General features: G+C 43.5%; 1 protein-coding gene across 1 annotated transcript in view; it reads left to right on the top strand.

Annotated features, from left to right (window-relative positions):
* Positions 1-11,798, top strand: part of LOC128667092 (putative leucine-rich repeat-containing protein DDB_G0290503) — a 33,066-nt gene extending 21,268 nt beyond the window's left edge. The window contains exons 10-11 of the mRNA XM_053721984.1: positions 989-1,080; positions 6,280-11,798. Of these exons, the coding sequence (XP_053577959.1) occupies positions 989-1,080; positions 6,280-6,295 (108 nt within the window). The 3' untranslated portion in view covers positions 6,296-11,798. The remainder of the gene's footprint in view (positions 1-988; positions 1,081-6,279) is intronic.
* The last annotated feature ends 864 nt before the right edge of the window (positions 11,799-12,662 follow it).

Genomic DNA, 12,662 nt, shown 5'->3' with positions numbered 1-12,662 from the left:
GACCTAATGTTGTTCCATGTCTGTAATTCATTATATTTAAGCAACTGTTAGTGGTTGAAATCTGCAGAGCATCTCACTATAAACCCCCTTTCCCTGCTTGAAATATTTTGTATAGAGGGAATTCACACTGCAGTTTTTTTCCAGCCAAAAAAAAATTAACGTTTATGGTAGAAGATAATTATAACCTATTTTTAGTGTTAAAAAAACAAAAACAATGTTAGGGATTAAAATCTGTTTGAACTTAACATTTTAACAATGCATTCTATGTTTCATTATTGCAATTAAAACATTATTGCAATATAAATTCATTATTTATTTTGCAGCCTTTTGTTGTAAAATACATCTAAAAATTGAGCTTGTTTTCACTTTCTACCAGGGAGGCTTGAGTTAATAATTCTAGGCAATTTATGTGAGCTTTTGTTTACTTTCCCTCGCTCCCTCCCTAAACTTTTGTGATGTCACATACTTATAAAAGATGGATTATCAGTTTTGCATCAACAATCATGATATCCAATAGTAACTGTTGAATTAGTACTAAACACCCTTAAGGGAATACAATGGTGCAGCTATATCTGAATATTAGTTTGTGATTGGTTAGCAGGGATTGTTTTGTTCTGGGGGACAGGGAAATAAGTGAAAAGAATAAACCCAAAACAATATACTCATTTGTTAAAATAAAATAAAAAAAGCTGCAGATTTTATTGCAAAATTATCCTTATATATGAAGGTTCATAATTATGTAGTTTACAATTTGTGTTTAGTGTCCCTTTAAGATATTAAACCACTAACAAACTTGCATCAATAAAGAGCAGTGGGTAGAGAAAAATTAGTTGTCTTTGGTATAGCTCAAGCTAATCAGGTTAATAAAGCTGTGTTTTTTTTTGTTTTGTTCTAAAATAAATTAACCATACATTTTTGCCTAAATTGATGTGCCCCTGACCCTAGAGTGTTTCCTTTCACTGAACCCTCCTCCTGCTGTCACATACAGAAGCTGCTGCAGGACGCTCAGAGCAGAGACCAAACCATAAAGAGACTGCAAGAAAGACTGAACCCCGGGGGCATGAAGGGAACATTACATGGGTGAGAGATGGGAGAACTGGTTGTGCTTGTTTGGTATAACTACCTACTCTTATTTCTGCGTCTATCCTTATGTTTACTTGTGCTTGTGTGAGAAAAGCAGGCCTGTGTGTATCTGTATCTAACTGTATGCCAGAGGCTGGCGCTGTGTGTGAGGGAGAGAAGGCTGGCACTGCTATTGTGTGTGTGTGAGGGAGAGAAGGCTGGCACTGCTAGTGTGTGTGTGAGGGAGAGGGAGGCAGGCACTGCTAGTGTGTGTGTGAGGGAGAGAAGGCTGGCACTGCCTGTGTGTGTGAGGGAGGGGGAGGCTGGCACTGCTATTGTGTGTGTGTGAGGGAGAGAAGGCTGGCACTGCTAGTGTGTGTGTGAGGGAGAGGGAGGCAGGCACTGCTAGTGTGTGTGTGAGGGAGAAAAGGCTGGCACTGCCTGTGTGTGTGTGTGTGTGTGTGTGAGGGAGAGAAGACTGGCACTGCTAGTGTGTGTGTGAGGGAGAGAAGGCTGGCACTGCCTGTATGTGTGAGGGAGGGGGAGGCAGGCACTGCTAGTGTGTTTGTGAGGGAGAGAAGGCTGGCACTGCCTGTATGTGTGAGGGAGGGGGAGGCAGGCACTGCTAGTGTGTTTGTGAGGGAGAGAAGGCTGGCACTGCCTGTGTGTGTGAGGGAGAGAAGGCTGGCACTGCCTGTGTGTGTGAGGGAGAGAAGGCTGGCACTGCCTGTGTGTGTGAGGGAGAGAAGGCTGGCACTGCTAGTGTGTGTGTGAGGGAGAGAAGGCTGGCACTGCCTGTATGTGTGAGGGAGGGGGAGGCAGGCACTGCTAGTGTGTTTGTGAGGGAGAGAAGGCTGGCACTGCCTGTGTGTGTGAGGGAGAGAAGACTGGCACTGCTAGTGTGTGTGTGAGGGAGAGAAGGCTGGCACTGCTAGTGTGTGTGTGAGGGAGAGAAGGCTGGCACTGCCTGTATGTGTGAGGGAGGGGGAGGCAGGCACTGCTAGTGTGTTTGTGAGGGAGAGAAGGCTGGCACTGCCTGTGTGTGTGAGGGAGGGGGAGGCAGGCACTGCTATTATGTGTGTGAGGGAGAGAAGGCTGGCACTGCTAGTGTGTGTGTGAGGGAGAGAAGGCTGACACTGCCTGTATGTGTGTGAGGGAGAGAAGGCTGGCACTGCTAGTGTTTTTGTGAGGGAGAGAAGGCTGGCACTGCTAGTATGTGTGTGAGGGAGAGAAGGCTGGCACTGCTAGTATGTGTGTGAGGGAGAGAAGGCTGGCACTGCTAGTGTGTGTGTGAGGGAGAGAAGGCTGGCACTGCTAGTATGTGTGTGAGGGAGAGAAGGCTGGCACTGCTAGAGTGTGTGTGAGGGAGAGAAAGCTGGCATTGCTAGTGTGTGTGTGAGGGAGAGAAGGCTGGCACTTCTAGTGTGTGTGTGAGGGAGAGAAGGCTGGCACTGCTAGTGTGTGTGTGTGTGTGTGAGGGAGAGAAGGCTGGCACTGCCTGTGTGTGTGAGGGAGAGAAGGCTGGCACTGCCTGTATGTGTGAGGGAGGGGGAGGCTGGCACTGCTAGTGTGTGTGTGAGGGAGAGAAGGCTGGCACTGCCTGTGTGTGTGTGTGAGGGAGAGAAGGCTGGCACTGCCTGTATGTGTGTGAGGGAGAGAAGGCTGGCACTGCCTGTATGTGTGTGAGGGAGAGAAGGCTGGCACTGCTAGTGTGTGTGTGTGTGTGTGTGAGGGAGAGGGAGGCAGGCACTGCTAGTATGTGTGTGAGGGAGAGAAGGCTGGCACTGCCTGTATGTGTGTGAGGGAGAGAAGGCTGACACTGCCTGTATGTGTGTGAGGGAGAGAAGGCTGGCACTGCTAGTGTGTGTGTGTGTGGGAGAGAAGGCTGGCACTGCCTGTATGTGTGAGGGACAGAAGGCTGGCACTGCCTGCGTGTGTGAGGGAGGGGGAGGCAGGCACTGCTAGTATGTGTGTGAGGGAGAGAAGGCTGGCACTGCCTGTATGTGTGTGTGAGGGAGAGAAGGTTGGCACTGCTAGTGTGTGTGTGAGGGAGAGAAGGCTGGCACTGCCTGTATGTGTGAGGGAGAGAAGGCTGGCACTGCTAGTGTGTGTGAAGGAGGGGGAGGCAGGCACTGCTAGTGTGTGTGTGAGGGAGAGAAGGCTGGCACTGCTAGTGTGTGTGTGAGGGAGAGAAGGCTGGCACTGCTAGTATGTGTGTGAGGGAGAGAAGGCTGGCAGTGCCTGTATGTGTGAGGGAGGGGGAAGCAGACACTGCTAGTGTGTGTGTGAGGGAGAGAAGGCTGGCATTGCTAGTATGTGTGTGAGGGAGAGAAGGCTGGCACTGCCTGTGTGTGTGAGGGAGGGGGGCAGGCACTGCTAGTGTGTGTGTGAGGGAGAGAAGGCTGGCATTGCTAGTGTGTGTGTGTGAGGGAGAGAGAGAAGGCTGGCACTGCTAGTGTGTGTGTGAGGGAGAGAAGGCTGGCACTGCTAGTATGTGTGTGAGGGAGAGAAGGCTGGCACTGCCTGTGTGTGTGAGGGAGAGAAGGCTGGCACTGCTAGTGTGTGTGAAGGAGGGGGAGGCAGGCACTGCTAGTGTGTGAGGGAGAGAAGGCTGGCACTGCTAGTGTGTGTGTGAGGGAGAGAGAGAAGGCTGGCACTGCTAGTGTGTGTGAGGGAGAGAAGGCTGGCACTGCCTGTGTGTGTGAGGGAGGGGGGGGGGGCAGGCACTGCCTGTGTGTGTGAGGGAGGGGGGGGGCAGGCACTGCCTGTGTGTGTGAGGGAGGGGGGCAGGCACTGCTAGTGTGTGTGTGAGGGAGAGAAGGCAGGTACTGCTAGTGTGTGTGTGAGGGATGGAAGGCTGGCACTGCTAGTAAGTGTGTGAGGGAGAGAAGGCTGGCACTGCCTGTATGTGTGAGGGAGAGAAGGCTGGCAGTGCCTGTATGTGTGAGGGAGGGGGAAGCAGGCACTGCTAGTGTGTGTGTGAGGGAGAGAAGGCTGGCATTGCTAGTGTGTGTGTATGTGAGGGAGAGAGAGAAGGCTGGCACTGCTAGTATGTGTGTGGGAGGGGGAGGCAGGCACTGCTAGTGTGTGTGTGTGAGGGAGAGAAGGCTGGCACTGCCTGTGTGAGGGAGGGGGAGTCAGGCACTGCTAGTGTGTGTGTGAGGGAAAGAAGGCTGGCACTGCTAGTATGTGTGTGAGGGAGAGAAGGCTGGCACTGCCTGTGTGAGGGAGGGGGAGTCAGGCACTGCTAGTGTGTGTGTGAGGGAGAGAAGGCTGGCACTGCTAGTATGTGTGTGAGGGAGAGAAGGCTGGCACTGCCTGTGTGAGGGAGGGGGAGTCAGGCACTGCTAGTGTGTGTGTGTGTGTGTGTGCGTGTGAGAGAGAGGGAGAGGCTGGCGCTGGCGCTGTCTCTGTGTGAGGGAGAGAAGGTTGGCACTGTCTGTGTGAGGGAGGGGGAGTCAGGCACTGCTAGTGTGTGTGTGAGGGAGAGAAGGCTGGCACTGCCTGTGTGAGGGAGGGGGAGTCAGGCACTGCTAGTGTGTGTGTGAGGGAGAGAAGGCTGGCACTGCCTGTGTGAGGGAGGGGGAGTCAGGCACTGCTAGTGTGTGTGTGAGGGAGAGAAGGCTGGCACTGCTAGTGTGTGTGTGAGGGAGAGAAGGCTGGCACTGCCTGTATGTGTGAGGGAGGGGGAGGCTGGCACTGCTAGTGTGTGTGTGTGCGTGTGAGAGAGGGAGAGGCTGGCGCTGGCGCTGTCTCTGTCTCTGTGTGAGGGAGAGAAGGTTGGCACTGTCTGTGTGTGAGGGAGAGGCTGTTGCTGTCTGTGTGTGTGTGAGGGAGAGGCTGTTGCTGTCTGTGTGTGTGTGAGGGAGAGGCTGTTGCTGTCTGTGTGTGTGTGAGGGAGGCTGGCACTGTCTCTGTGTGAGTGTGTGAGGGAGGCTGTCTCTGTGTGTGTGAAGGAGGCTGGCGCTGTCTCTCTGTGTGTGAGGGAGGCTGGCGCTGTCTCTGTGTGAGGGAGGGAGAGTCTGGCGCTGTGTGTGAGGGAATTGGAGGTTTTCACTGCCAGTATGTGTGAGAATTTCATTGCCTGCGAGAGGTAGAAGGGTGAACTGGTATTGTTTGTGTGAGGGGGAGGATGGCACTTCCTGTGTATGGGAGAGAGGGTAACACTGCTTGTGTAAGTGATAGGGAGAATGGAACTGTCTGTAGGTGGGGGAGTTTGGCACTGCCTGTGCGTGTAGGCAGGGGAGGTTGGCACTGCCTGTGTGTGTAGGAGAGGGAGGTTGGCACTGCCTGTGCGTGTAGGCGGGGGAGGTTGGCACTGCCTGTGCGTGCAGGCGGGGGAGGTTGGCACTGCCTGTGCGTGCAGGCGGGGGAGGTTGGCACTGCCTGTGCGTGCAGGCGGGGGAGGTTGGCACTGCCTGTGCGTGCAGGCGGGGGTGCTTGGCACTGCCTGTGTGTGCAGGCAAGGGTGCTTGGCACTGCCAGTGTGTAGGAGAGGGAGGTTGGCACTGCCTGTGCGTGTAGGAGGGGGATTTGGCACTGCCTGTGCGTGTAGGAAGGGGAGCTTGGCACAGCCTGTGTGTGTAGGAGGTTGGCACTGTCTATGTGTGTGTAGGAGGGGGAGGTTGGCACTGCCTGTGTGTGTAGGCGGGGGAGCTTGGCACTGCCTGTGCGTGTGGGCGGGGGAGCTTGGCACTGCCTGTGCGTGTGGGCGGGGGAGCTTGGCACTGCCTGTGCGTGTGGGCGGGGGAGCTTGGCACTGCCTGTGCGTGTAGGAGAGGGAGGTTGGCACTGCCTGTGTGTGTAGGAGAGGGAGGTTGGCACTGCCTGTGCGTGTAGGAGGGGGAGCTTGGCACTGCCTGTGCGTGTAGGAGGGGGAGCTTGGCACTGCCTGTGCGTGTAGGAGGGGGAGGTTGGCACTGCCTGTGTGTGTGTAGGAGAGGGAGGTTGGCACTGCCTGTGCGTGTAGGAGGGGGAGCTTGGCACTGCCTGTGCTTGTAGGAGTGGGAGGTTGGCACAGCCTGTGCGTGTAGGAGGGGGAGCTTGGCACTGCCTGTGCGTGTAGGAGGGGGAGCTTGGCACTGCCTGTGCGTGTAGGAGGGGGAGGTTGGCACAGCCTGTGTGTGTACGAGGGGAAGGTTGGCACTGCCTTTGCATATGTATGGGGGAAAATCTGGCACTACTTGTTCCTTAATTTCCTGTTCTTCTCTCCTACAGATGTAGACTCCCATGATCTCATCAGTCATGTGACCACAAATACTCTCTTACCATCATTACCTGTTTACACAAGAAAGATAACAGCTGAGCTGATGTCTGTCCTTGCACACCCTCATTAAAATTCAAAACGGGTATTGCATATATATATATATGTAACCGGTTCCTAATGGGCGTTTAACGTGCAGCTGCTCTCTGTCTCCCCCTGCTGTTCTTGTTGCAGAACCATTTGCCCTGTGTTGTACACATTAACTCACTGATAGTGGCTAAATCATATAATTATTTTATTGTATTGGGTTTTTGTAGATACTGGCACCCACATAATTATTTATAATCTATAATTGGTGTATACTATATGTTCGCCTGCAGTATTTGCCTATGGCTGGCTGATTGCTACACACAGGACAGGAAATAATCAAAGTAAAAAAAATTCTGTGTTGTTCGTTACTGAAATACTTTAATATTAAGTCATAAAAGTAATTTTGGATGATCCTATTGCCTTATACACAAATGCTAAAAAATTAACACATTTTACTTGCCTATTCCTCTCACTGCCATACTCGCAGGTAACTGAGAAATGTATTACTATAAAACTCCTGATGCTGCCATACTCCGATAATGAAAATGTATTACTCTAATACTCCTATTTTTATATACACATGCATTCTCTAATATACCTAAGTAATAGCACATTATAGTATTGCAGTAAATAGTCACACTTCCACTGCAAATGAAAGGGTAATATCAACCCAATTATTTTGCATATTTTTACTGCCAAATATAGTTAATCTAACATTTCAATTTGTTACCTAATGGTTCTGTTCTGTTATGCAAATAAGAGATTGAACATTACAAGGATTGGGCAAAGCAAGTCCTCACTGCCAGATACAGTAAAGGGACATTATAAGGTGACCACTATCACCATAACAAATGTTTTTTCCCATTTATCAAGTTAACAGAATACTATGAAATTATTTTTTTTATGATCAGTTTCTAATGTAAATAGATCAATAATACTAATAACACTGCCATATTTCAGAATAATAGTATATTAAAGGGGCAGCCGCATTATTGTATGACCTTTTTATTACAATAACTTTCTTTTTGACTGCCAAACACGGGTAATAAAATATATTACGTTATACAAATACTTATGTTATTGCCTCACTCTCAAGCAACAGATACCAATAATACTACTTCAGATAATCTAGTATTTGAGATATATTCCTTGTTTCACTGCCAATTGTTCAATATTATTTCATAATTCGGTGCAAATTGCAGAAATTAATTAAAAGATAAATACCAAAATCTTTATTTTGTGTATACATTTATAACTAGGTATTTGCAAAAATACTGAATTAGAATCTGGAGCAGAATTAGGGTGTTTCAGAAGTTTTTAACTTAATCATTATAAACTTGCTTAGTAATCAGAATAATATGGTAGGTGACTGACATCTGTTGCAGAAGTAATACATCTATTTGTCATTCTGCGTAACACACTAATACTTAGTGTATAACAGTCTGTAATAAAATCGTATTACAGCTATACAGATTACCTATATGTCAAAGGGACATTAAATATCTCTTCTTTTTATGTAAAGGTTGTGCTTTTTCTCACCTTCCCTAGAGTGGCTAAAAACAAAATCTGTATTTCATGTTTTCAAAAATGCTGTAAATCACTTTAAACAGCTATTAGTTTTACAGCATTTGTAGGTTAATAATTTTGCTTTTTGGCTCTTTAGGGAGCGTGGGACAAGCTCAATTTTTTTCACACAGAATGTCCTTTTCTTGATGTATAACTATATATGTATTGACTATAAAAATACATTTTAAAGGGATGTTAAACAGTGCTCCTGTAAAAATAAATATGTTAAGTTCAAGTAAACCTAAAAGATTTTGTAAAAAAAAACAGCAAACAAGTTACTTGCTTTCTTGCATAATAAGCACTTAGAAATTCTCAGTGTGACATGGGAGCTGACATCTTTGAAACTTAGGTTACATTCTGACTGATCTAGGCATGAGCAACTCTGACTCCCTGTTATCGACACTCAAGTCAAAATTAAACTTTTATAATTTAGATAGAGCAGCAATTTTAAACAACTTTCCAATTTACTTCCATTAATAAAATGTGCACAATCTATGTATATTTATACTTTTTGAGTCACTGGCACCTACTGAGCATGTGCAGGAATTGTCAGAATATACGTATTTGCATTTGTGATTGGCTGATGGCTGTCACATGATACAGGGGAGTGGAAATAAACAAATTTGAAATTTGTCAGAAAAAAATCTTCTACTCATTTCAAGATCAGACTAAGTGCTATTGCATTGTCTTTTTTTATCATGCATTTGTTTGTTGATTATGCAAATCTACTGTATTAACTGGTCCTTTAATAGTAACCAGCCCAGAAGTTTATGACATCAGACTGAGATGAACCTTCCTACAGATGCCCCTCCTCCTTGTAAGGCTGTGATAGGAAGTAAAGGACACTGCACATATGTAGGGAAATATAAATAAAAGGTAAATCCATTTAAATAGATGAATAATACACATTTGCAATTATTTCTATTAAAGGGACAGCCTAGTCTAAAAAAAACCTTCAGATAAGGCATGCCATTTTAAACAACTTTCCAATTTACTTTTATCATAAAATTTGCTTTGTTCTCTTGGTAGTTGAAAGCTAAACCTAGGTAGGCTCATATGCTAATTTCTAAGCCCTTGAAGACCGCCTCTTATCTGAATTCATTTGACAGTTTTTCACAGCTAGAGGCCGTTAGTTTATATGTGCCATATAGATAACATTGTGCTCATTCCTGTTATTTATGAGGCAGCAATGATTGGCTAAAATGCAAAAGAACTAAAATAAGGGGGCAGTATGCAGAGGCTTAGATACAAGGTAATCACTGTGGTAAAAAGTAATATAATATAATTAATATAACTGTTGGTTATACAAAACTGGGGAGTTGTTTATAAAGGGATTATCTATCTTTTAAACAATAAAAATTCTGGAGTAAACTGTCCCTTTAAGTATAAGCAACTGCTTAGTGATTTATTTATTACAACAATGAAACTGACTGTTTAACACCCCTTTAAGTTAATGAGTATTAAAATTACATGTATTGTTTGTGCTATAATCCACCCTTAGCCATGGCAGCTAGCCACAAAAAAAAAAACACCAATGGTGTTGTAAGGTGCGTCATTCATCTTACTGCTATAAACAGTAACACAGTATCATTTTTACTTTAGGGGATAAAAAGGTTATGCTGTATTAAATCTCTCCCTCTTTGGTCTTTCAATGAAAAAAAAATGTCATCAATAAATCTCTCTTTTCATGATCATAGACCTGATTAAGTTAAAGGGACATTAATCGTGCATAAGAGAGAACTCTAAACATTTATAAAGTATTTTTGCATGCCAAAAAGATTAAACATGTGTATTTTGAAACAAAATTTTTGGAACAGGAAGCTTTTGTTTGTTCACAACTAGTTTGCATGATATAAGATTGCTGGATGATAACTACTACAGATCAATTGTTAGATTTCACTACAATCAATTTTTTTTCTCATTCACAAGTAAATTATATATAAAAAAAATTCACATTATGCCAATTATAGTTCACTTTGTTATACAGTCTTCAGAAATATATTTTTTATTTAAATTAATTGTTTTTTAGGAATTTTTTAAATTATTTTTTTAACTCTAAGTAATTGTGATTTTGGTAAAATGTTTAACATAATTTGAGGATGCTTACTTTTTTAAGCTATAGGGTATGAGTATTTATGAGAAAACAAAGAGAAATCTGACTAATTCTGGCAAAATGCATAACTATTTTCTTACTCTTTTAAGTTTATCCAAAGAACAATATTTTAGAAAACGAATGTTAGTAATGTTCAGCCTAAATAAAGGGGCTGACATTACATGGGAAGTGTAGTTTCACCTTTGTTGATTAAAAAGTGACCTTTGTTTCTCTACAAATGGGTCCAAGGGACATAATTTCGGACCTGCTATAGGTCCTTAATCATGTCTAAATAATTACATACAGATTTGTATCTTTTATACTCACTTTAAGGCCAAAAACACACATCCTATAACACAATATCACCACCATGTAGATAATCTGAACATTTCATATAAGTAATTTTGTTTGTTATTTAATAGGATGGTTTTGTTAAACATAAAAATTATTCTAAGTACACAATAAAAATTATTTATGTACTACATTTTACAAAAATGTTTTTTGCACAAATTTTGTACATATATGCTCTTATTGTGTATTTTGAGTATTTTTTTTTTTTTTAACAAAACCATCATATTAAACAACATAAAGGGAATTACTCGTATGCAATGTCTGTATTATCCACATGATGGTGATATTGTGCCACAGGATATGTGTGTTTTCGCATTGATGAGAGTATAAAATACACACATCTGTATGTAAAACCCCAATTTATTTCATGATTCAGATTGAGCATGGCATTTTCAATAACTTTCCAATTTATTTATATTAGCTCATTTGTTTAATTCTCTTTGTATCCTTTGTTGAAAAGTATAGCTAGGTCGGCTTACAAGCTGCTGATAGGTGGCTGCACATATTTCCCTTTTGCTATTGACTTTCAGCTAGCTCCTTATAATGTATTACTGCCCCTTCAACAAAGGATACCAAGAGAATTAAATACATTTAATAATATAAGTAAATTGGAACATTGTTTAAAATTAGATGTGAGAAAATGAATGCAGAGGGCGGCATTCATTTTAATTTGCTGTTTTGTTTTTTTGCACTGATGTGGGACATACAATCAAGCTGCCATTTAAACAGGGTACAAAGACACAGATGATATTTGAACAGGTTACATTTGTTGACATTTTTTTTCTTCAATGTTTACAGAGAATACAAACAAGTTGTACTACCCAAAAAGAGCACTACAAGTGTATACTATCCAGCTCTCTATTAGTTTTTAATTTCTGAGTACTCCTCCCAATGCTATGTAACTGCTATATGGGTTTTCTGGAAAATACAAATAGTTTTTTTACTTGGATGTACTCTTTATTTTTGTATGCAAAATGCCCTATGGTTTACAATGTTTGTAATTAAAGAGCTATTTTAGCAATACAATTAAATGCACTCATTTGTTAGTGCATGCCATTGTATCACTAGTGACACTGTAAATAGGTTCAACACACACTGCTTGGGACCCACAGAGCACTGCTGGTCTTGAGTGGAAACTCACGCTTATGTAATAGACAGCCCTACTAGCACAATGCAGCTGTGTAACCAACGCTGCTGATTGGATCAATGGCAGTTTTCGCTCTGCGGCCCCCAAGCTGTACTTTAACTGTGTGTTTAACACATTTTCAGGGGTTAAACACACTGCTTTGCTGAGTCTCTAGTGATAAAATGACATGCACTAATGAGTTAGAGAATTTCATTGTATCCCTATATTGGCTCCTTAAGACTTTCAATTACTGTCTTTGGGGTTTAATTAACTGCAGTAAATAAAGACCATTCTATTCTGTAAAATAACTGTGTTTGTGTTTAATGTATATAGCTAAATACAAACAATGTTGTCTATCAGGATACAAAGCACTTAAAGGGACAGTTAATCCATTGTGATAATATTTGTCTGCAATCTTACAATAAGATAACATACCAAGTATGAAAATATTGTGTTGAATATATCAACACCTTGTTTGCTGCAATTGTTTTTCAATATCCATTCAACTATACCTACCACCTGACTTATTTTTGGGGAACCAATCTAAACTGGTGTAGACACCCTTAGCCAAATAAGGGTTAGATGTGTGAAGTCTGCCATGTGAAATACCAGGTCTCAGTATTGGGAAAACTCAATTTTTAGACTAGCCATCAAGAGACACATAAATTACAACTAAATAGCATGACCACATTAATGCAGCTGCAATGCTAATCCACAAGGTGGCGCCAGAGATTAATGCAGTATATAACTTTTCTCATTATCCCTGTATGCTGGTTTAAATATCCATTTTAAAGTCCTCCTGTCTATTGCTTGAGTGTATGAGTTTTGCAAACAAATAAAACCTCTCTAGAGGCGCGATCCAATATACGGCGCAGGTTTCGGCGCAAGCGTGGAAACCTGCACCGTCTGTAGTTTCAGCTCGCAACTCGAGCTATCTCATATACAGCGCCGTCATATGCTAAAGTGCCGTAAGTCTGACTAGCGATGTGCAGAAATCTGCGTAAGTACAAATTTCTGGAGTCGCCAGTGACTTATGGCGCTTTAGAAACTGCCGCCGCATAAAAAAACTGACTAAGTTATAAAATCACCCGTACTGTCTAACACGCCTCCCAAACATAGCCCGACACGTATACCCCTCTATCAATCCCCCCTCTCACTCCTAATAATAAATA

Source organism: Bombina bombina, chromosome 7 (genome assembly GCF_027579735.1).
Source record: "Bombina bombina isolate aBomBom1 chromosome 7, aBomBom1.pri, whole genome shotgun sequence".
NCBI lineage: Eukaryota > Metazoa > Chordata > Amphibia > Anura > Bombinatoridae > Bombina > Bombina bombina.
The sequence above is the reverse complement of the archived record's forward strand: the minus strand, read 5'-3'. Positions and strand labels throughout refer to the sequence as shown.